Here is a 25,213-nt window from a genome sequence, read left to right as displayed (position 1 = left end):
CTGAGATTATCACATATCTGCTGCTTAGTTTCAAGAAGTAAACAAGTTGTTTGTGCATTGAATGAGAACATTTTCTTCCTATGAAGCTGCCAGAGGAATTCAGTTTCTCCCACCACAATAAACTTTGAACATGACCGTATAAGCTTTAGCCACCCTATGAGAAATCAGATAACAGAAAAAAACATTACGGAAGCATCCAAAGTGGAGATCTAGCACCTCCTTCCTCACTTTGTGGGGGTCTAATATTTAGTCCAAACTTGCCACATGGAAACTGATTAATGATCTTTAAAGCCTGATACAATACCACTGCAGATTCAGCCTGTATCTGAAACTTAAAAGCCAAGGTTAGCAATTTGTCTCCAAGCAAGCGATACCTGAGATACCAGGGAAAAGGACAAAGCTTTGCAGTAACAAAGGGGAAACTGGCTTCCCAGTTCTGGTTAGCCATTTCTCTTCTCATGTCTTGAGCAGATAGGAAGGTCTGCAACCTTTTAACCTCAGCTAGAATATAATCTTGCATATTCATCACCTATCTGCAACGTTTGGGTATCTACAACAACAAAGTGCTGTCCCTTCCAACCCAAACCATTCTGTAAGTGTTCAAGGTCAGGCTAGACGGGGCTCTGAGCAACCTGATCTGGTTGAAGATGTCCCTGCTCACTGCAGGCGGGTTGGACTAGATGACCTTTCAACATCCCTTCCCACCCAAACCATTCGTATGATTATTGTTGAAGCCTTATATTAAATCACAGCCTTGTATTAAACCTGTATGACCTGTATTAAACCTGACCTTGACTGTTTCCAGGGATGGGGCACCTACCACCTTGCAGAGCAAGCTGTGCCAGTGTTTCACCACCCTCATTGTAAAAAAAAAAAAAAAAAAAAAAATCTTCCTTATACCTAGTCCGAACCTACTCCCTTTTAGTTTAAAACCATTACCTCTAGTCCTATCACAACAGGCCCTACCAAAAAGTTTGTGCCCATCTTTCTTGTAAGCCCCCATAAAAAGCTGCAATAAGGTCTCCCCGGAGCCTTCTCTGCTCCAGGCTGAACAACCCCAACTCCCCCAGCCTTTCTTTATAGAAGAGGTGCTCCAGCCCTTGGATCATTTTTGCCCTGTGCTGAGGGCCACAGAGCCGGACACATGGCAACAGCTCAGATTAATTGCATGTTATGCAACACAGTATTTTATTTTCATGAATCAGTTTTAAATGAGCTGCTCTTTAATTTTCTTGTGAGCTCCTTTTCATTGGGAAAGGCACGTGGGTAAATTCAATTTTGCTTTTGTATGCTATTATTTTAGATCCCTTCATTACATAGGTTTATCACGTTACAGTTCTGTTGAGGCAGTGGTGACTCCAGCCTCACGCTGGTGCAATGCACATCTTTTTTTTCCTCCCTCTTGTTTTTCCTCAGGCCGAACAGTTTCCATTCCTCTCCTTGTCCATTTCTGGAACTCTCGTCCATTTTATCTGCTGGAAGTGGCCAAAACCAAGGAATCCAAGAAACTTCTCATCAGTTTACTTGCATTGGTTTATCCCTGAGCACCAGGCTGAGACATGCATTAAGACATCCAAGAGGATGCTGAGCATTTTTATACCAACTGCTTGCAGCTCATCTCAAACCAGCTACTGGCTCAAAGTTTCCTCTCTCCTAATTCACCTTCATGCCCAAATTACTGAGCAGTGTCAGCAGTTCCTACATCGTATTTGCCCCTTCCGGTTTTGAGCAAGCGACGCAATTCTGCATTTTCTTGTAACACCAGCACAGATAAACACATACAATGCTGCTTGTTTCTCTCTATCTTGGGAGATCTCTCTCCCAAATTAACTATGACACTGCACAGCCCAGGCAGTGCAACACTGTGTCAGGCAAAGTAGGACAAGGAATTCCTCCTGATTTTGAAAGAAATATTTCATTTCATACAGCCAGTTTAAGACAATCTAAGCTTGGCAAAGTAGATGATCAAGCATCCGCATGTGTTAATTGGTGCGAGTGCCCTCATGCAAAAAAAAACCCTTATAGACCAGCACCCAAAAGTATTTCTTCTCTATCAAGCACTATATTAGTGAAAAGTCTCCAAATCTGCTCTAGAGAAATGTCCTGAAGAAGGCAGAACTTTGCGCCAAGACCTTATTTTTTGTTGTTGTTTCTGCAATAGGGTGAGATGAGATAGTAGTGGGAACAAGGACTGAGAAGTTAGTCAATGCTTTGGACTGCTGAATGTTGACCATATCCTATAGAAATGAGAAATACCCAATGCAGAGTTTGCGGTGAATCATAAAATTAAGGTGGTGGGGTTAGGCAGCAGACTCAATAGCCGGCAGGACATCTTTGATGAAAGAATCAGACAAACCTTAACAGCAAGATGAAGATACTACATGAACGCTCGTTTTACAACAAGTTGACTACGGCATCATAAACTGAGTATAATAGAGGAGGGCCCTGAGCACCTGTGTAGACACGCAAAAAACATCTAGTTTAAAAATACCACTGAGTGTGCATTGAACTATTTGCCAAAAATCCTCACGCTCATTTGCAAAAAGTTACAGTCTATGTTGTTTCTTGCTTGAGTAATAGCTCCTCACCAGCCTCGGTTCTTACACCTAGACACACAATTATTTCATTAACATATAATCATACTAACATTAAAAAGCCAACTAATGCTCCGTACAGTACAATTATGCTCTGTTTGTAAGTTGATGCTTTTGTCTGTATTTTTCATAGACCACTACTTTCATGACAGCACTTCTAATCTCATTGAAGGCTGCTGTTTGTGGTTCAAACACCAATTTGACACACTTTAATCAAGAGATCCTCCAGTCCAGATTTCCCCAATTCAAGCTGAAATGTACAGTGCTGTTCTTCTAAGGAGCAATTCCTAAATTGGCTCACGATGACAACCCAAAGAAGTTTTGGTATTCCTCATGTCTCGATTTTTCTAACTCCTATATGTAATACATAAATAATATAAACTTTATGTATCCTCTTAGCCACAAGGATCACGTGAAGACAAGAGTAACTTCCAAGCAAATACTTTCTGATATATCCCTAACTATTGTTCAAGCTTCTGTCCCCTCAACATATGTGAAATACAAGCTTTTCTAACCAATTTTTGTTTCATTACAGAGTAACTGAGAAGACCAGGAGAGAGATGCATGACATGCTCCGATTTTTGTTATTTTACAGTGAAATAAAATTTAGCATTGGTGTTTTTTTTGTTTAAAAGAGCAAACACACCCACAGCCCTAGATAAAACAGTTTTATACCACTGAAAGGTATAATTTTCATTTGGATAAGTAAGCCTCAACTGGTCCGCGGTATTTACCAAACAATGGCAGAAGGCTGCCTTGGAAGATTAATTCAGTTTCTTTTAAGACCGTCTTCTCTGTTCAATGCATAATAAACAGTATTGATCAAACAGGTGATTAAAACCTCAGACTTGGTATTGTGATTGGGTATGCAGGCTGGAGTTGCATGTGTATTTTTTAAACACGCCTTTTTGACATTCCTTCAACAATCCAGCTGATTTCAATGCTGGCTGAGCACCAACACCAATTGCTGCTAGATTCTTTGTCTTGAAACACAGGAACACTTCCTTGCTATAACAAAGAGGGAAGTTTTCCCATTGTTATCCACAGTGCAGATGTGGAATACATACCAAAATATACCCAGGGAAGAGACTGTTGGAGGGGTTGTTGTTGGGTGTGGTTGGGTTTGTGTGCACTTCCTAAGTATCATGTTAAAATTATCCAAATGAAAGGAGTTACAGTCTTCCTGAATACTGCTACCTGTCTCCTACTAGTGCTGCTGGACCAGAAGTAAAAGAAAAAAAATTAACACACATATTTGGTTTTCTCTACAGCTCCATAATAAAACAATTCACAGAAGGCAAACATGAAGTTTCTCTGAGGAAAATGCCTCCTCCTCCTCTCCTCCCCCTCCCAAGATCTTCATCCTAATTCCTTGTTCTACTTGTGAACTGTTAAAAACCCCACACCTGAACACTGTTCTTCAAAACCCAAATGCAATAGGGTAGCTTTCACCTTTGTTCTGTAATGCGCTTAGACCTTTAATATTAAAGAGCAGCAACATGACTTCAGAGACTCTTCTCTCATATTTACATTTTGAACCTTCTCGTTAGAGATGTCGCCTTCTTCCTTGGAAATTGGGGAGTATTACAATTCCAGGGAACCACAAGTGAAAGTATTTGATAGTACTACAGCCACTTTTTGCACACATGTGCACCATTTATCCCAATACACAAGCTAAAACAACACAGGCAATTTCTTGTATAACACTGGATTTGTTAAATCCATCTTTAAACACACATTCCCCATGACCCCCAAAAGAGAAACACCTCTCAAAGAAAAAAAAAAACCACATGTGATCTCATTGCAGGAAAAATTACAATATATTTATGTCATTTGAAAGAAGGATCACACCTCTCATTAGTTGGCCACTAGGCATCTCTAGGGTTGTACAGCAAGGAAGACAGCAGTCATTTGTCAAGACACCAAAAAAAAAAACCAACCCAGAAGTTTATTAAAAGTGCTGATGTCTTCTGGTGGGGGGGTGGGAAATCACCAAAGCAAATGAAGCACAGCTTAGCTTCAGAAGGATTCAAACAGCCTTCTGTTTCTTACTGATACAGATGCGCACATGTATTAGATTTCATATACAAATAAACCCACTTGTAGGTACCCAACACAAATTACAGGGCAAAATTTAGCACCCTGGAAATAACAGGGCTAAAATTTTGCTTGAATGTATGCATACGGTAATATTTTTATTGTGTCTCTTCACTACAGATATATAGATCAGACTAACTACAGTAAATACCACAGACTTACCATGCCATAGAATAAAATCAGTACATAATCAACTTCATGAAAAGTGGCATCTTTCAAGAACATCAAAAAGATTAACACAGAATAGTATTAAAAACCTGATTTTGCAAGGTCTGGGGAATAAGAAAAAACTGCTAGCACATTCATTGATTTCCTTAAACTCTGAATACTTGATAACCATCTCCAGAACCTGTTTCTGTAGGTGATAATTAAACTGCCTTGTTTTTATGGCTGCTTTCTTCTTGAATCATTGAGCTATTCAAAGGAAATCAGAAAGCAGAACACCAAAACCTATGGCAAGTGCCCAAGTGTCTCGAGCTTCTTTGAAAGTCTTCATGCAAGTGGCACGCATCTTCTGTGCTTATTGTGGCTGTTTCTTGTCTGCTCATTTTGTCCACAGAATACTTTATCTCAGTTGCTCCAATTACCCTTCTTTTTATACACAGATATTTGGGAGAGCAGTGAAGCCCATTTCCAGAGCTGTGTGAGGGCTGCAGGTTACACAGCTGTGCTGTGCTGCCTCGGGATTTCTGCACACCTGCCCCAGGAACAGCTCCGAAGTGACTGATTTTGCACCAGTTTTACCCTTACAGAAGTGTTCCCCCCACACCATTACCCACCCACTTCGTCTAATACAGGTTCTTGCAATACTGCAGGGAGCTGAAATGAAAAGTAACAACAATATGAGATCATATTTGAACTTACAAGAAGATAACTTTGAACAAAACGGGTGTTTCTACAGTTCAGGTGGATCAGACCCACCTAGAAGTTTGGTAATACAATTAATAATGCAGCAACCTCCCTCTTTTGCAACTGAATTGAAGCATGTTTATATCCAAAGAGACTACTCAGAAATTAATCATCTCATCTAATATCTACATGAAAAATCTTTTGGTTTTGCTTTCTAAGAAATGGGTTAATAGCTTACCGCATATACAAAACACCCACACTTTACCAGGAACGTTTACATAAACTTTAAAAAACTAACTGCCTTAAAGAAATCTGGTTAATCATCCCATCTTTCAATTGATTCAATGCTCCTACAGGAAATAGGTCTACATTCACAAAACAAAATATTTTTTTATTCCAAATACCTATCATGCATCATGGTGTATATACTGAGAAGAAAGAATTTGTGTATCCTAATACACATCCATTTATACACACTCACACACGCCAGTTACTTCAAAATAAACAGCATTCATCTGAATAAAAATATACATCCAACAACAGAATTTCTCTATTAAATCCATGTTTATTGCTTAAGTTTTATCACAGTGGAGATTAAATTATGCTTAATCATCCGGTCAGTGCTTTTGTACCTTCTTCAATGCCAAAAAAACCATTTAAACCAAGTCATTCATACACTCGAAGTCTTGTTACCATCCCACCGTTCATCGCCTCTGTGTGCTCCTTTAGTTGCCACAAACTGCAAGATTGTAAAAAGGTATAGCTACTAGGTTTATTTATAATACCATTTTCTTCAAGTATTCAGAAAGCAGTACAAGTAGCTGTACTGTATATTAGAAACATATCCGTACTGTTATTTATTGCTATAGGATAGAGGCTCCTGATGGAATGATAGTGAAATATTGCATCACTGTGTATGAAGATGATCTCAGCATCCTGTAATCATCGCAACTCTTCCCATGTTAGTGAACAACACTAGGTAAATGGGTTTCTTTCCTTTCTCTTTCAGGCATGGGATTTCAAACTACAAATAAATAAAGCATACACTCACAACATGTGTAGTGCAAATTCCAAGTAAACAGAATGACATGGAAATAAACTCATAGTTGCCAACTCCGGTTCCGCAGGGCAGTTATGATTTTATGCCCGGCGTCCTGCATCCCCACCCTGGGTGCGCACCACCGCCAGCGTCCCATGTCGGCGACAATGATTGAAAGAGATTGTTGCAGGGAGGGGCCGTAGCAGGGGAAGGGGGAGACGACCACCTCCGCAAACCTCGCGCTCGGGTGGCCGGGCTTCACCCGACGCGTCCTGTCAGGCCGCGGGAGGAAGGCTGCTCACCCTCCCGGAGAGCAGCCTCCCGTCCCGTATCGGAGAATTTGTATTGGCAACTATGTGAAACATGGATTGCGTGGCCCAGACTAATAGAAGGTAATATTTTTCCAGATACAACCATCGAAAGAGAACATCTACAACACTGCGATTTAGAAAGAACTTAATAATAATGAGAATTAATAGGAAAGACATTCAACTGGGCAGGGAGCGTTTGTTGTTTGGTTTTTAAACCCCAAATAGTGGTTTGATTCTGCACAGCTCTGGGCCATTAGAAAACCTTCTACATTAAGCACTGGGCTAGATTTTTCTTTGTTGTTGTTGGTTTCATTTATTCTTCTTAATTTTTGCAGATCTACTTCCCACACAGCTGCATTTTAAACTGAAATAGAACTCCCTAATATTTTCATGGCATAAATTATATATGCAGAGAAAGGCAACATACAAAATTTTGCATACATTAAAAATTAAGACATACTGTAGACTTGCTCAAGACCCTTTTCTCCAAAGTACCAGTAGTGAGCAGAAGAGTCATGCAGCTTATCAGTAAAAGGAGTACATATTTTTGCCATTTTTCTTTACTGCTCATTTTTAAGATTTTTTTTTTTTAAATGTCTGTGCTCTCAGTCTGTAACTGGCTATTTCTTGCACAAAGACTGGAAAAAAATTTTTTTTTTTTTAAACAGCATTCTTACACAACATGTTGAACCTTCAACAAAGGAAACAGAGCTAGCACTAAAGTTCTCTCAGCTAAAAGAAGGATATATTAAAATAATAAAAAAATAAAAGGAAAAAACCTCTGCAAATAAAAAGAAACCTTTCCTCATTTGGGACACACACATTTAGCTTTTAAAAACTGAAAATTCATAAATACGGTCATTGTATAACTTTAGAGAATTAAGGCTTCTAAAAACTTCAGTGCCAAAATAACCTCTCTGCATCAGTATTAAGAATAAAATATTTTCCATTTTAGGTTGTGCTTTTTCTTTTTTTTTTTTTTTTAAAGACTTTTCTTAGTTCCGTAGAATTCTGTCACATAATATTACATACTGAAGGGGAGTGTTAGAACTGCTTATTGAGGTTTTAAGTAGTTGTTAGACTAAGTTACAGCGATAAAATTCGATTACTGATCTGATTCATGACTACTTTACATGGGGCGGTTGGCTCATTTCACCTTTTTTTCATGCTTAATGTGGCCATTTCTTCTATACTTGCCATTTGGTATCCCGTTCTGGTAATGTCCATTAACAGCGCTATGTTCGTCATTTGACCAAAGATGTTTGCTTTGTTTGCGGATAAATTTTGTTATTCTGGCCAAAATATAATAAAGTAAGGCAGCACCCACTAGTACAACAAAGGCAATATCCAGTAAGAAATACTGATATAAAGAGATGCTGTAAACAGCGGCACGTAGATGTTGGGCTCCGTTGTGACGGAGGATGTAATTAATCCAGTACACAGTCCGGTTAACAGGATGACCGGGTTGGTCTTTGTGAATCTCGGACAGCCTCTGCGCCCGCTGCCGGTAGCTGCGGGGAAGAAAAAGAAAGAAAAGGGAAGAAAGGAAAAATCGTCGTCAGCACGCTCTGAGCAATGCAAGCCTGCAAACCCGTAAATATACATAAGCCTCTTCAGATCAAACAGCATACTACTGCAGGTCTCTTGCAACCAGGCTAGACATGGCAGATAATCTGGCTTTAAATGAGTGCTTCCAAGCTCATTGATGAAGAATGAGATTGATGAAGAATGAGTAGAAAAGCAGACCTGTGTGTGACTAAAGGCAGAAATCCACGCTCCAGCAAAGCTATGAAGAGCCAAGCTGACCTGCTGCCAGAGGGGCACCTTATCCAATCCAAAATGAATCCTTCCATATGAGACACATTGGCCCTTCTCACTGTAGAGTGGCAACGTACCCTGTTGTCCTGGTTTTGGCTGGGATAATCTTCTTCCTAGTAGCTGCCATAGTGCTGTGGTTTGGATTTAGTATGAAAATAATGCTGATAACACGCCAATGTTTTAGTTATTGCTAAGCAGCGCTTACACTACTCAAGGACTTTTCAGCTTCCCATGCTCTGCCAGGGGCACAAGAAGCTGGAAGGGGGCACAGCCAGGCCAGCTGACCCAACCTGCCCAAAGGGACATTCCATGCCATACGGCGTCATGGGCAGTATAGAAACTGCAGGGAGTTGGCCGGGGGGGCAGCGATCGCTGCTCGGGGACTGGCTGGGCATCGGTCAGCAGGTGGTAAGCAGTTGCATCACTTGTTTTTTTCCTGGATTTTGTTTCTCTCTCTCATTGTTTTCCTTTTCATTACAATTTTTATTATTATTATTTTATTTTAATTATTAAACTGTTCTTATCTCAATCCACAAGTTTTCTTACTTTTTTGCCCATCCAATTCTCTCCCCCATCCCACCAGGGGGAGGGTGAGCAAGCAGCTGCGTGGTGCTCGGTTGCTCACAGGGGCTAAACCACACCACCTAACACACCGCTCATTTAGGTTATTGTGCAATTGAATTACCAGAGAGACACAGAACAAGGAAGCTCAGTTTTGATTGCGCAATACACTGTTTCCACTTGGGTCCAGAGTTCAGCCTAAAACTTTTTATTTTTCTCAGCAGGTTGTCCCCAGCAGCCAATCATGTCAAATTTCTTCTCTCACCCCTCACTGCAGCTGCAGGGTCAACAGGTTATTTATGCAGGATTTGCCTTTCTACTAAGGATAATTGCACAAGGGAAAGGTGATGAAACTGATGTTATTGAGATCTCTTTAGCAACACTCCCCTTTGCTGCGGTTCTGCTGCTCACTCCTTACAGGTTTCTTCTTTCTCAAGGCAAGCACCGCTTAAAGACTTTGCTCCCATGAAAGCAAGAAGTATTGTCGGCACCGTACTCCAAAAGTGTGGTTAGCCTGATACAATAAACTGCCAGCTAACGCATCATTATTTTTCATCTGGAGATGGTCTGAACATCACAGATGTTTAAAACAGAACACTTCGGAACAAACTTGTAAAGTGACTCTCCTCACGTTATAATATTCCTGATTAAATTTGTTTGCTGGAATTAAAGAGTTATGAAACCCAGTTCATGGGCTTTTACTTATTCCACCTGAATAAAACAAAATTTACAGAAAACAGACTGGAGCCCTCATTCATAATAATTGTCAGAATATTGTCATTGCAACAAACACAAATGACCTTCCTGACCTTAAAAGAGGCATTACTGGCCAGAACAGGATTTTTTTTTTTTTTTTTAAGTCAAATCATGGACTCAGAGTGACACTCTTCTAAATACCTCCGTATTTTTAGGTATAATCCAAACATGCCACCCTTCAATCGTGTAGGTGTATTTTGCTCCAGGCCCCTTAGGCAGCACAACAGCCAGACTGCTAAATATGGAGTAATCAAGACACACAAAGAGACATTGGTCTGCAACATGGAATAAGTGAGGGCAGGTTTGTTTCTATAACCTTTCTGCCTTTCACATGGCAGATGTCACAAAAAGCAAATGAGACAATTGAGTTTTGGTATGCTGAGCAACAAGCTTAGCACTTACACCAAAACCATCTTGTGAAATGGGACAACCATCCAAAGACCTGCCCCGACTGTACACACAAATAAATCCCAACATGCATTTTTCTTCCCCTTGCACAAAGGTTCTATATATGCATATATATCGCATAACGGTAACTTAAAATAAAAGCAAGAAACAACCACTCATTCCATACCTGGGATCATTAATAACTTTTACTAGGGCTTCATACAATTCGCTCTCAGTGACAGTCTTCCAGTTCAACAATATTCCCATGCCTTTGGCCTGCACACGAGTCATAGTATCATAATGGTCTCCAAAAAGGGGAATCCCCACCACCGGGACCCCATGGTACATGGTTTCAAAAATGCTGTTCAAACCTCCATGACTAAGAAAAGCTTTAATGTTAGAGTGACCTGAAAACACAAGAGGCATGAAGATTAAAAAAGGAAACATTTACATCTCCTTAACGTGAAGTTAATGAAGCAACCGGGTACAACACATCTGCCACCATGACTTCCTATGACTGCAATTCAGGAAGGCAAAAATCAATGTGACTTGTTCTGAACTCCTCCTCCTGTGCTGGTTTTGGCTGGGACAGAGTTAATTTTCTTCACAGTAGCTAGTATGGAGCTGTGTCCTGGATTTGTGCTGAAAGCAGCGCTGATAACACAGGGTTGTTTTTGTAACTGCTGAGCAGGGTCAAGGCCTTTCCTGCTTCTCACCCCACCAGCAAGCAGGCTGGGGGGCACAAGGAGTTGGGAGGGGACACAGCTGGGACAGCTGACCCCAACTGACCCAAGGGATATTCCGCATCATATGGCGTCGTGCTCAGCATGTAAAGCTGGAGGAAGAAGGAAGAAGGGGAGGACATTCGGAGTAATGGCATTTTGTCTTCCCAAGTAGCCATTACACATGATGGAGCCCTGCTTTCCTGGAGATGGCTGAGCACCTGCCTGCCAATGGGAAGCACTGAATGAATTCCTTGTTCTCCTTTGCTTGTGTGCACTGGTTTTGCTTTACCTATTAAGCTGTCTGTCTCCACCCACGAGTTTTCTCACTTTTACTCTTCCGATTCTCTCCCTCATCCCACCAGGGCAGGGAACGAGCGAGCAGCTGTGTCATGCTTAGTTGCCAGCTGGGGTTAAACCACAACAGCTCCTTAAACTCCACTGGAATTTCCCATGCATTAGATGATGTCCTTATACATTCAGAGAGAGGGAACAGCCAATGCAAAGAATTTTCATGTATATGAGCTGTGTAAAATTATTAATGGAGTAATTAATACACATTGTTTACTCCTGAGTAGCTACAGGTGGTGACTACAACCAGTTTAGCAGTACAAATGAGCCAGGGAGAGAGAATCTTTCCTCATTATTCATATGAAATACAAGCTATTTAATGACAGGACAACTGATATTACATCCTCTCTAAAGCTTCACATGCCTTACTTCAGGCTAGCAAGATCTGACAATAATGGTAACAACCTCATGTAATAGAAAAATGAGACTGCCTCAGAGCAATTTAGTAATCAAAACAAATCTACCTGGTTTAAAAGTCATTTGCCTAATCACTACATTATGATAAATATTCCAGCTGACATGCACACACACTGACACACATGCATGTTTAACACATTCATCAGTGCCCATCATAGCACCAGCGCTGTTTTGCGAACACACAAACATCCAGGTATCCCAGAGAGAACCATAAATATTCTGTGGCCCCTTGGATCTGCAATGTATTCAGCCACCCTTCGACAGGGAAGGAAGGGGGGAAAAGAATAAAATACATAGACTTTAACATAGCCTTTACCAAAAGATGGAAGAATAGCAAGTTTCACCTTTGCACCTGAGAACCCACAGTACCTCAGGTTAGTTAAACAGAAAGGTTATCAGCTTGCAATACATGCCCAAGTTCTGTTAGAGCTTTCTTTGGAGAAAAATAAGCGCGTATGCATACAGCAGTATGTACAGACGCCTAAGACTCATTTTGATGCAATGTGAACAAATTTTGTATGCTCAATTTTGACTCTTCCATGAAGTGACCAATGAACACCATACCATGCTGCTTCATAACAGAGAAATTGTTACAGTCATCAGTACCCTAAAATAGAAGATTCAAGAAGATTCCTACTTATTTATCTTTAATTTTTTTCCCCTCAAATTGTATAGCTCCACATGGTACAGAAGACACTTGTCAAAAAATTTTCCCATTTAGTAGGCCAAATAGTCTTTGGAATAACTATGTTCTTCTCCACACAATTAACTTAAGGAAAAAAATGGAGTTAGTACCAGGGAAAGATAATTAACATCAGAAAGGTGTTTGATTTCATCATCTTGAAATTCTGACAAACTCTATATTCCTGTGCTATGACTTCCATTACAGAAATTATCCTAGAGTTATTATGACTGCTAATTCAGTAGAATATTGTTGGAAGAGCAACCCGAACTCAAGTGAGAATAAGCGATATATGATCAAAACAGGTACTCACCAAGGAGGTCGTTTTGTGGTAACCATTCTATAAGCTTCGTGTTGTTGCCTAAATTCCTTGGTTTGTTTCCTGAAAACCTAAAACAATAAAATCAAATTGAAGCTGAGTTATCAAGAGCTCCAAAATCACTACACTCAAACCAGAGAATCAAACCAAATGAGCCCTAAGCAGATCTCCAGTTACATGGAGGTACTGTTTACTATTACAAGAGAAAACAGGCTCAACCAAAGTCCCATAGATAGCTGATAACTTCCAACTTCAGCTTTTCAACATTCAGTTTCCTTGCAATCTGGCTTGAAATGCAATGTTTTCTATTAACATAATGGCAATGTAGCTCCTTCTTAAAGCATATATAACCCTTACCACTGTGACTGGCAGGAGGTTTTATAACCTCTCTATGGCTCTGAGACCCTGCTTTACTGAAAACTCTGGGTGGTACTAGATAACTCCACTGAGAACATCTCACAAGTCCACAGATAGTAGTCCACACCATCAACAGGAGGCATACCCTTTCAGTTGGCCAGTTTCCTGTAGCTCTTGATAATCAACACCTTATTTTAAAAGGAGTTAACTAATACCAGGAAGGGAAAGGCTGACAGCTCAGCTTATGAGGCGAGAAGCGACTGATGAAAAGTTTGGGATCAGACTGTGAGACAAGTATATTTTTCTTACTTGCTCAACTGCGTGAAACCCCAATGGCAAGCAACATCTTGCTCACCTGAGGCTGCTGGAAAAGTTTAGCCCATAAAATACAGACTCCAAGTAGAAACTGATTTACATATTAATGTTTTACGCAGTTTATATATAAAGTTAAATATATTCTAAACAGAAAAGAAAGGGGGAAAAGTTACCAGTGACTACTAGAGGATAGAACTGTTTTGTGACAGCTCCAACAACTTAAAAATATTCTGGTTATTAGAGAGCATTACAGCTATGACTTCAGAAAGAAACACCTACATATTCCCAATTAAGCAAGCCACATCTTTACAACCAGCTTGTACATTCTATACACTGGAAAAAAGCCTACTTTATTTATGCTAACTTATATAAAAGCAAATGAACTATTACTGGTTTTGGCTCTAACTAGTAATCCATAATCACAAGGGTATAAAGAACTGCAAAGATTTTCTCGATTTGGCATTCTGACATAAGACCACCAAGCAGCACTACCCTTCTCATTTGCAGAAATATCTAGTATAAAAGCCACCGACGTCCAACACAGACCATAGGTCAATGATCTGAAGAACAAAAAAAATTCAAAGTTGGACTTGTAATTTCATATTTAGGTATTTAATTATGGATCTCAAATTCTCACTGGGGTGACTGAAAGCCACTTGCTCAGCTCTCCCAAAGACTATGTCTTACACCTAGTCCCGGGGACATCCTCCCATTCCACAGCTCATGATGGAAAGAGCGAGCAGGTGGGCTCCCTTATCCAAAAAGCCATTCAGCAGATAAGAGATTGCAGATAACAAACCCAGAACAAAACACAGAACATAAAGCAAGGAAACAGTAAGGAAATACTAGTGAGGAAAATGAAAAATTTTAAAAGGCTTCAACCGAAATTGTTGCTTTTGCATGAGAAAAAAAAGTTATCCCCAAGAAAAATCCATTAAAATTTATTTATTTACTACAGAAAGTGGATACTTCCTACAGAAAAAACATTCCAGGGAGAACATGATAAAAGGATAAAACAAAAGAAAAGCATTAAGATCAAGTGGGACTAATAACTCATTACAAGCCAAGCAGCATTGCAGGCTTCTTAAGAAACAAGCATATAGCAGCTCTACCCTAAACAAAAACTGATGAGATCTTTACTACAACTACCAAAGGTTCTGTGCCATGGTCTGAAGAATTTTCATTTTCCTGTTCGTTAGTGGGGTTCATTATTTCAATTACACACAGCAATGAAAACAGTCCCTAAGAGATGGCAGGGAACGGGATGCTAAATAGACTGCTAATACAATTCCTAAAGTGCAGCAAGGACAGCAGTCAAATTTTAAGACACTGATTATTTGGAAACCAATGGTTCACATGAACTCCTCAGAATTATATTCCAGAGCAACACTCCGCGTGAAGCAGAGCTGACTAAACCGTTTTTGGATTTTTACAGTAAGTTTAGAGAGCCACTCAAGATGTTTTTAGACCCAAGAAATCTTATTACTGATTTTTACTCCTGCAGATTTTTCTTCCTCCAATTTCTCACAGAAAAAGGCAAGTGAGGAGAGCAATTATGAAAGTCTGTATTTACAGATAAAAGGGGAGAAGGAGCCCAAAAGAGAGGAAAAAGAAAAAAGATAAAGAAAGAAAGAAAACCTAGGATTAAATCAGCAGGATGTCATTCTTGCTCCCTACGGTGGCTTCTTTATGAGAAACGATGACAGTATGTCACAAACGTTATAACCTCAGACTCTCTTTTCACTGTCCCCAATCCTTCTAGGATATGCACTCAGCATAGAAGCATAACCTATGCCTTATTCTGCCACAGAAATCATTGTTCCTCTTATTACCAGGGGACCGCAACATTTCCACAAAGAGCATCTTTCAAAAGAGTCAGGTCCTCTGCACCACCCAGAGTGTCTCAATTTCAGCTTCTGCAACTCTAGATCAAGATGGCACAACAGGGAATGAGCGTGCTTCAAATCACCAAGTACATCTGTCATTGCACTTACCTCCAAATAACTCTCTGAGGCAGCCTCGCTAGAGCATGTGCTAACTTATTTGCTATATCTTCTGACAGGTATTTCACTCCAGCTCCAAATGAGACGAGGACAAAGCCATTTTCGTTAGCACCGTTCACCCACGTTTGGAGATCCTGTTAAAGTGAAAATTCATACTGAGTACTGTAGAAGCACAGGTAAACCACAGAAACAGATTAAATAAACATTCCTTAGGATGAACAGTTGTTGGTCCTGATATTACTTCACAAGCCGAGTTTCAAAAGTCATAAACATTTTAGAAGTTATTGAGTACAATGACTCAGTAATTCGGAATCCACGGTACAGGCTACGAACAGGCAAATTCTTCCAGGTTTGTTTTAGCTTCCGTATTAACACCCAGTTTCATAAGACAATTTGTCCCTTCTTAACTGATCAGTTGACACACATTCACATGTTAACACATTACATTTTAACTCAGCAAAATATAAATAGATCTATCTTGTAGTATCAGCCTGGAAGTACAGCACAGGAAATGCATGAGTGAAGTCTGGGACTCAACTGTCTGATTTCCAGCCTTAAAGAAAAGGAGAGTACTGCAAAAGGGTTGTTTTTCTTTCATTCATACAAAAATAACAAACACAACTTGAAAGAAGCCTGAGCTTCAGAAAATACCTTCAGTTTCCACTGCTCCAATATTTCAAGAAGCAAGGAACAATATTGCATCTGTATGGCAAGTACAGGGTGGATGTCCCTCTTCCTTGGCCCTGTATTATCTATCTTAGACCTAACTGTGTGCCTCTTCTAGGGCAAGTTACCAGTATTACATTAAATATACACAAGTGTAACCAAAGGACAAAGCCCTTTACATCCTTAAGCTCAACCTCCTCCTGTAATTATGCTGCAATTGAGTCCCTTGCAACGCAATTTTTGCTGACCCTCTTGATTCAAGGGCTGCCTCGACTCAGGCAAGGAAGGCAACAACGCAGAAGCAAGGTCTGCAGTACCGCACTGCTCAGAAGCACTCCAAAAGCAGAACCAACATCAGTCTCCTGGGGGTAACCTGACGGCTACGCCATGAGATTCAAGTTCAGAGGCAGCAGCTTTTTACAGCAAGGCACCCCGTGACACTTCTGCAGCAGGGTCAGGCCCCCTGCTCCTGCTGCACAGGGCTTTGGGGCTCCCACCAGGAGATGCTCAGCCCACACGTGGTCACTGGTGGGAGCACCCTGCGCACAACCACGGCTGGCCCAGGGGTTTCACTGCACTAAACACCTCGGTGCCTTAAGTCCAGCCACAGGTAATTCCTTCACAGCCGATGCTTCAGGCAAGTCCTGGTAAAGTTGCAAAGGCGAGCGCAACATCCAAACCCTGGGGCTGACTTGATGGAAACGGGGTTTGTGTCGCTGATGACAAGACAAGCCAGGAGACAGCACTACCCACCGCCACCGGGACAGCCGGGCTCTGCAGGGTCAGAGGAAACCATCCTAGCATACAAGAGAGAGCAGAGCTGCCACAGCTAAACAATTCTCAGACACAAGAACAACGTCATTTGGCTTCAGGGGGGAAAAAAGTGACAGGGAGGAAAGAAAAAAATTAAAAGCCTCAGTGTACCCTTTGCTTTTGGAAACAGATTTAAATTCTATTTTTCCAATGCAACTGTTTTCAGTGGAAACTAAATTATACCACTGACACATAGATATGTCAGTCTGCCGAAGGATAACTTATATTTCCCCGGGGTATGGTTTAATTCTGGTCTCGCCAAATTTAAGCATAAGCCTGCTCAACATCAGTACAGCAATAGGAAATGAATAAAAGGAAAATTAAGAGCCCCATTCACAATGCACCTCTTGTCCTGGTAATAAACAGCAGGCCAGACAGTAATAGTAATGCTGCGCTATCGTATCCGAGCACAAAACCACAAAAGCTACCACAAAACCCAGCAGGCGTGACAAAGACCCGCACATTACACTGGGGGTTGCACACTAGTCTCTGCTATGCAGTGAAAAAGGGATTTCCATTTGCTCTGGAGCCCGCACTTTTCTATTTTTTATTCATCCTTTTCCAGTGCACTTTCTTTTCCATTTTTTCTTCTATGTCTGTGGAGGAAGGGGGAAGAAGGAGAAGGAGGGGAAGTGTCTGCAACCTGCCTTGAAGCTGAATCATTTATTATAAGCTGAACTTCTGACATGAAAGTTTCCAAGTGGTTTTGTGATTTATTTAAAGTTTGTCCTTGAACTTTACTAAAGAACCGAAGGCATGCTGCAAATGTAATTATATTACAGTCGCTTTTACTTAGTGGTTCAACTACTTACATCTTGAACTATTTCCTATCTGTTGTTTAAAGCTAAATAGAAAATAACCTTTTGTGAGCTCTAGGACAAACCATCCTGAAAAGCAATCAAGTACCATGCTGTAGAAGACTGCTCTCTGCCCGTTTGTGACATTTGACCAAGTTATATTCTGAGAACTGAAGTCACCTGTTACAAGGTGGTTTTCTTCCAACATCTGGAAGAAGGCTGACATTCACAGGCTCTGGTCTTCACAGGGCACTCACCCACACTGCTATCTGCTAGAGGGGCAGAAACCTGGAGGTTTCTGGAGTGGCTTCTTGCTGAAAACTCCATGACACAGGTGCTCAAGAAGCCAACAAGGAGGCACTGCTGGACCTCATACATACAAACAAGGAAGGCCTTGGGATGCAAAGGTCAGGAGCAGCCTTGGCAGAAGTGACCATGAGATGAAGGAGTTCAGGATACTGAGAGGAAAAGGAAGACAACAGCAGCATCTCCTGGACTTCAGGAGAACTGACTCTGGCCTCTTCAGAGACCTGCTTGGAAGAATCCTGTGGGATACAGCCCTGGAGAGAAGAGGGGCTCAGGACAGCTGGTTGATATTCAAGCATCACCTCCTCCAAGCTCAAGCATGGTCCATGCTGATGGGCAGGAAGTTAAGCAAAGGTGGCAGGAGGATGAACAAAGGACTCCTGGCAAGACTCAGATGTAACAAGGAAGCATACAACACGGACTGGTGGCCTGAGGGGAATAATACAGGCACTGCCTGAGCCTGCAGAGATGGGGTTTGGAGAGCCAAAGCCCATTTGCAGCTAAATCCGGTAAGGGGCATGAAGGGCAGCAAGGTACATGAGCAAAGGGAAGACCAGGGGAAGCATGGAACAAGGGACCTGATGACAAAATATATGGTAAAGGCCAAGGTACTTCATGCTTTCTTCATCTCAGCCTTTACTGGTAAGGCTGGCCTTCAGCAACCCCAGGTCCCTCAGACCAGAGGGAAAGTCTGGAGCAAGGAAGACCTACCCTCAGTGGAAGATGAGGCTAGGCTACTTTTAAATGAACTGGACATACACAAGTATATGGGACCTGATAGGATGCACCCAGAAGTGCCAGTGGGCAACCAGGAGCTGGCCAATGTCACTGCAAGGCCGCTCAATTATCTTTGAAAGGTCAGGGCAACTGGAGGAGATTCTGTGGACTTAGGAGGGAGGAAGGGGGGGGAAAAAAAAGCAAGTGCCACTTGCACGTTCATGAAGGAAGATCCAGGGAATGGGCTCCTTAGCCTCACCTTGATCCCTGGAAGGCGATGAAGCAAATAATCCTGGAGATCATTTCGAAACATATTAAGGATCACATGAATGGAGCAGTCAGCACAGATTTATGAGGGAAAAATCAGCTTGATCAACCTGATAGCCTTCTACAGCGAGAAAACCAGCTCAGTGAATGAGACAAGAGCAGCAGTTATTTAATTTACCTTGACTCAAGTAAGGCTTTCAGCGCTGCCTCCCAGACAAACTGATGAGGTACTGGCTACACAAATGGACAGTGAGGTGGGACTGAGAACTGGCTAAACTGCAGGGCCCAGGCGGTTGTGATCAGTGGCACAAAGTCCAGCTGGAGGCATGTTTGCTTTTTAATAAGGATAAAAACAGGATAGCTGGCACTACTGCTTCAGTATTTCTCATTCAACACTGGGAAGTCCCACCCGTGGTGACTTATGCTTGGTCAGACACGTGGTTTCCACTGCTAGAGATAAGTCTGTTCTAGCTGAGGAATCTGTGCTCAATTAGAAATTCTGGGAGACTTCACAACTCTGATGTGTTCACACAGTAAGAATTATACATCATTATGTAAACACGTAGAAGAGGTATATTTCCTTATAATAGATTTTCTAAAATACCCCATTCAAAAATCCCCATGTATAACAACAGATAGCTATTAAGTGCTTCGAATTTTATGTAAAGGAAAAAAGGAACTTTACTATGTACCATGGAATTAGTCACCCTACAAACAGGCCTTTGCTTTTTACTGTTCCGCAATAGCCAACCAACCTGTTTGGCATTATGATGGCTGCTTTCATATAGCCAAACCTTTCTAACCCTTCCCTTTGAAGGTAATCCCACTGCTTCAGTGGAACATAACATGTACAAAGGGGAACTTAAAATCTTGACAGGAAAGATAAGATCCTGCCATCAGGCTGAAAAGATGGACTTAGTCATATTAAATGGGATTACATAAAAAAGAAAAATCAACAGAACACAAGCTGTTTATTTTGTATAAACTGAAGCTTATTATCTGAGTGCTCCCTCTCCTAGCCCACTCCTAAGTGTGGCAACACACAAACACACACTCGCAATCTCTCAAACTGGGATCCAAGCAACAGAAGTCTGCATGGAAAGATTCTAATTAACTTCGGAAACCAGGCATGCTTCCCCTACAGACAGGTCTGTGCAAGGAAGAGACAAATGAAACGAGGTTTGCCATGCTCCGAGTTGGTCAGGTACCCATCAACTCTGATCCAACAGGTACATAATGATTAACACAAGTGCAACAAGCAGGGACTCAGCTCAGACAGAACAACAGCCTACACAGCTACCATGGGTTTCCAGACCAGAGCTGGATGATGCCTGGCCAACCCAAATCAGGAGCAAAGGACCTTGAAGTTGTCCTCAGGGTTTCTTTTAGGATGCTAAATTAGGAAGAATATGATTTTGATTCCTCACACAGTCAGGGTCAAAACTGTCCTGTGCCAGCCTCAAGAAGATCCAGAAGAGTTTCAGCTCAGCTTGTTGTATTTCGACATCAACTGAAAGGTTCTTCCCCCCCCCCCCCCCCCCCCAAATTTGTCCTAATTTTACTTAAGTTTTATATTGTGCTGGTAGTAAGAGGAATTGCTTGCCTGCCTTCTGATCTGCAGCCCCTTTCCAATCTGCTTCCCCAGAGGGGTGCTGGAGATCAGTACCATGCATGGGCTGCAGAAAATGAACTACAGACTTGTCAGGACAAGGGCTCTCCTCGCATACATCTGAGTAATTCCTGGCATAAACCAGCCTTAATTAAATGGGATCACTAAGAATTGCTAAAAATGCAAGAGCTGGGTAAAAATCAGGAAATGAAGAATGGAGGACTCACACTGCCTCCTTGTAGAGCTCCCTGAGTTCATGACCTGGAGGAGTCCATTATTCTCAGGTTGCTTTAAATTCTTATAATTATTTCTCCTGACAGCTTTCTAGTACAGACTTTCTGAACTGAAGATCTGGTGAAACTGAATCCGTGTGAGTGGCGTTCATAGGTCTTTAGTTGCAAGATAGAGCTGAACGTCCTGGTACAATTAGCTGGGCCACGGCACAAAGGCTCAGTTATTTTCTTGTACTTTCCCTGTTCTTTGAGTGGCATACAAGGTACAGAAGTGATACAGTAGATAAAAAGCAGGCTATGATCTCGCCATATGAAAGGGACTAAATACTTCATCAGCATTATTACTATGGCTATATATGTCACTTAAATCACACATATGCATTCCTAATGTTTACTTTAGGAAGCGCACCGCAGTGACTGGGATGCAGGACAAGCAGTGCAAAACGTAAGCTTTGAGCGATTCTCACAAAACCTGAATCATGGAAGAGAACACACTGACGCCACAGAACAATTTTGTTTGCCTACACTGTCAGCGTACCCAGCCACTGCAGCCTTTAGTCACCTTCCTACCTTTCCATTCATCAAGGCAGTATTAGCCCTAACACCCCAAGTACCAGTCTCAATGAAACCACCACTCCAACACAGTACGCGAAGAAGTTTCACAGACTCCCAGGCTCACCCCCTCTGAATTTACCCCTTTCTTTTTCTTAAATCCACTTACACTTTTGACCTCCAGCACATTCTCTCTTTGCGATCTAATTACGCACCATATGAAAACACAGCAAGTCAGGATGAGTCATTAGAGCTGCCTTCATTAAAAGCTGCGTTCCCTGTTTGGGCAGCATTGTACAGCTCATTGCTTGCAGCGGGAAAGCAACCTCCTTTTGCCCAGTTTAAATGATGTTCAGGTTGACTGTAAATTCAGTGCAGTGGTTTTTTTAATGTAAGGAAAGGGTATTTGAAATTACAACTTTTGAGGTTTGAACCTACAGTGACGGTCTGGGGAGGGGATTACATGACAAGCTGCATTACTGAGCCTTCCTCAAACTCTTCTTCAATCTTCAACTGAACACAGAAGTGAGAAGGAAACACCTTTGACTTTTGCAGTTAATTCAAACTTTATATATACATTATATGACAACCACTTCTTTAAATGGTTCTCTCTTTCAGTGACCATAACAGAGCACCTGATCACTTTTCCCCCAAATATAATTGTTGTGTAGAAAGAAAGACTCTTGCCTCAATTACTTAAGTCCTAACATAGCCAGCAGACAACATTTGCTTTACTGAGGCTACCCTGCAAACTTGACAAACTGACCAGAAGCTTAGAAACAGAGACCTGGCTTTCCCCTTCCAAACTAGGAACTAAACCTCAAACAATTATAACCCCCAAACCTTGATGAACTTGAAAGCAAAATTTTCAATAGAATTTAAAATAAATTAGATCAGGCACTTGTGTAACTTGTAGTTGAAGAAGCACTAAAGAGTAATTATTCTTCTTTGTAAGGTCCCACTGAAAACAAGCTGAAGTATTAAGCTGGACACACAGGTGCATACCAGGATTTTCCAGAAATTTTAGGACGGTTAAAGCTGAAAAATCTGGAATTGGAGAGGTATTTGCACATGGGACTTGAAGGAGGGAGGCTGTTTTCTCCAGGCTAGCTCAGCAGTCAGTGGAAAGGCTCAAAGGATAAATCTGAGCACCTACAGCTAGACACATCACACCTCTTCCTGCCCACTCCCATCTCCTCACCAGGCACAGTACCACCTCGGATGAGCTTAGCCCATGTGAAAGACAGGAAACCTGTCAAGTCTACTATAGCACATGTTCAGTTTCTGAACTGAATTGTGAACTACACTAACTGAACTTTGGTTTTCAGCCCATTATAGCTTTATATACATCCCCAACAAAATATCATCTAATACATATATGAACTACCATTTTCACTTGAGTGATTTAAAAAAAAAAAATCAATGCACACCAAGGTATGAAATGCTTAAAGGAGCCCCCCAATTACACTGTGCCAAACCCTATCAGGCCTCTGCTAGTTTTCATGTTAACTTCTGTGCAAATGCCTGTTCTTTGGGCAAAACAGTAGAAGAGTAAGACTGAAGCGATAAACTCCTTTGAAGCTCCCTGCCTGTTCATTCAAATCTCTATTTTCACTTATGTCGACTGACTGATCCTGGCACAGTGAGTCCCAGAGGAGGTACCAACTCATCTTCAACCATATTCCACATCAGATGCGCTTTCTAAGCCCTTTTAATAAATGATAATAAACACACACACAGGTCTCACAGAGAAGTACGGCACTCACACAGAGCAAGCAAAGGCAGGCAGACAGCTACTGCTCCCTTCCTTCCCTGGGCAGGGAGCTTACACATGGTAGCAGACTGGCCTCATGGCCATTTTGCCCCTCTCAGAAGTTGCCTGCTTGCTTTTAAAACGCTGCCTTGAGTTTGTCATATACACTCTTCAAAGGTTGCCTAAGCAGGCTTCTTTTTCAACATGGGTAATATTTATTGCTGTCCAAGCATTGCACAGAAGCAGATACTGCGACCTCGCCTTGTTCTCTTTTCAGAGTTTGGTTGCCTACGAGTAACGATTTCTGTGTGCCACTACGTTACTGAAGAGCGCAGGTTTCTGAGTGTATACTGGTCTTTTACTGAGGTTCTCCCTGCACTTGTATAAGGAGAAAAAGCACTTATTGATCTATGCTGTACTATAGGCACGGGGGGGGGGGGGGGGGGGGGAGGGAAGGAGAGGAATAAAAAAATAAAATAAATCTTTTTACCATTTTCAGACAGGAATGCTATTGTGCCGACCCTACTATGTGAGCTTTGTTCTGTTTGATTTTCTAATTAGCTATTCTTAGCAGGCTTAGATGCTAAATGCACAGCTGTGACTATAGAGTGAGGACCCAGCTGGCAGTAACCAGTGGTGCCTAATACTGAGCTTCGTTTCAGATAAACAAAGTACACAAATACAAACATAACCGGGTTTAATATCCGAAGCTTTCCCTGTTCAGCTGCTCAATTCAAATGTGTAATAGCACAAATGTCTGTTCTTTGAATATGGTTGCAAACCACCATTCCCCAATGGGGAGCACAGGCATACTATGCAACTTCTACTACAGAATGCTGCTCAGAGTAGACAAACCCAGATCTATTTCAAAATAAATAAGAAGCCACATGAAGTGATCTTTAGAAAGGAGGCACTCACTGATAAATAAACAGAAAGGTGCACAGACCATTTTTATTACTGTCCTAACTTCTCTGGATCTTCTAAATAGTACTTCTCATTCAAAATATTTAAATGCCATATTAATACATTTCTAACTTCATTTCAATTTTTACTAAAAACCAACATTTCAGCACAGGCAGTTAAAGGTCATACAGATGCCATGATATGGCCTTTACTGTCATTGAACAAAGGGGGTCTTATCATATAATCTGAAAGTTATAAAATAACATGTCAGCCTACAGCAAACCCAGAGAAACACCATCACTTTAGGCAAAGCATGCTGCTTGTATTTACTTGCCATGAATTTGTAAACCAGTTTACAACCAAAAATAGGGCTTTTTTTTTTTTTTATTTGCTCTAGTGAGCAAAGGAGATGGGACACGATGGCAAACACCTGACTGCACCGAGCAGGGGATGGCTCGCACCTCCCTGACTCGACACATCCAGCTGCCTTCTGCTGGCTCAGCCGAACATCTCCGCATCGGCTAGCGCATATGTCACGCTCTGAAGGTTATTTTTCCACTAACTGAATTCCTGCCTTTTTAAAAACGATGGCCATGAGGCAAACATGCTCATCCCATTTTATTAGGGGCCTTTCCATATCATCAGGCTCAGTCAGTTCAGTTAACAGCAGCCACGCTGCTCCCAACCAGGACAAGATCCTTGCCCACCCCACCATTTCCCTCTGGATTAATCGCAAGTTAATTGCTCCCTTTTCTCAAGTACAAGTTGCTGTCGGCCACCAACCTCCTCTCTGTTCCAAACTTGTAACTAAACATGGGGGGGGGGGGTGTTTTCTGGTCTCTCTCCCTCTCCTCTCCATTTATTCTGCTCTCCAAAGTCAAACTGAAACTTCTAAAAATGAAATCAAAAAAGTGGGGTATTTGTGAAGTCTGAGCAACCTTATATCTTGTCTTCCCTAGATATACTGATGACCTGTGCCATATGGTATTAAGACACTGATAAATCTCATTCTGTTAGTG

The 25,213-nt window shown here is 41.5% G+C and overlaps 1 protein-coding gene across 1 annotated transcript in view; it reads right to left on the bottom strand.

The window, feature by feature from the left end:
- Window positions 1-8,032: 8,032 nt before the first annotated feature.
- Window positions 8,033-25,213, bottom strand: part of UGT8 (UDP glycosyltransferase 8) — a 28,049-nt gene continuing 10,868 nt past the window's right edge. The window contains exons 2-5 of the mRNA XM_075709310.1: window positions 15,570-15,712; window positions 12,898-12,974; window positions 10,600-10,819; window positions 8,033-8,401 (exon numbers count right to left, since the gene is read on the bottom strand). Of these exons, the coding sequence (XP_075565425.1) occupies window positions 8,038-8,401; window positions 10,600-10,819; window positions 12,898-12,974; window positions 15,570-15,712 (804 nt within the window). The 3' untranslated portion in view covers window positions 8,033-8,037. The remainder of the gene's footprint in view (window positions 8,402-10,599; window positions 10,820-12,897; window positions 12,975-15,569; window positions 15,713-25,213) is intronic.

This window comes from Pelecanus crispus, chromosome 4 (genome assembly GCF_030463565.1).
Source record: "Pelecanus crispus isolate bPelCri1 chromosome 4, bPelCri1.pri, whole genome shotgun sequence".
NCBI lineage: Eukaryota > Metazoa > Chordata > Aves > Pelecaniformes > Pelecanidae > Pelecanus > Pelecanus crispus.
The sequence above is the reverse complement of the archived record's forward strand: the minus strand, read 5'-3'. Positions and strand labels throughout refer to the sequence as shown.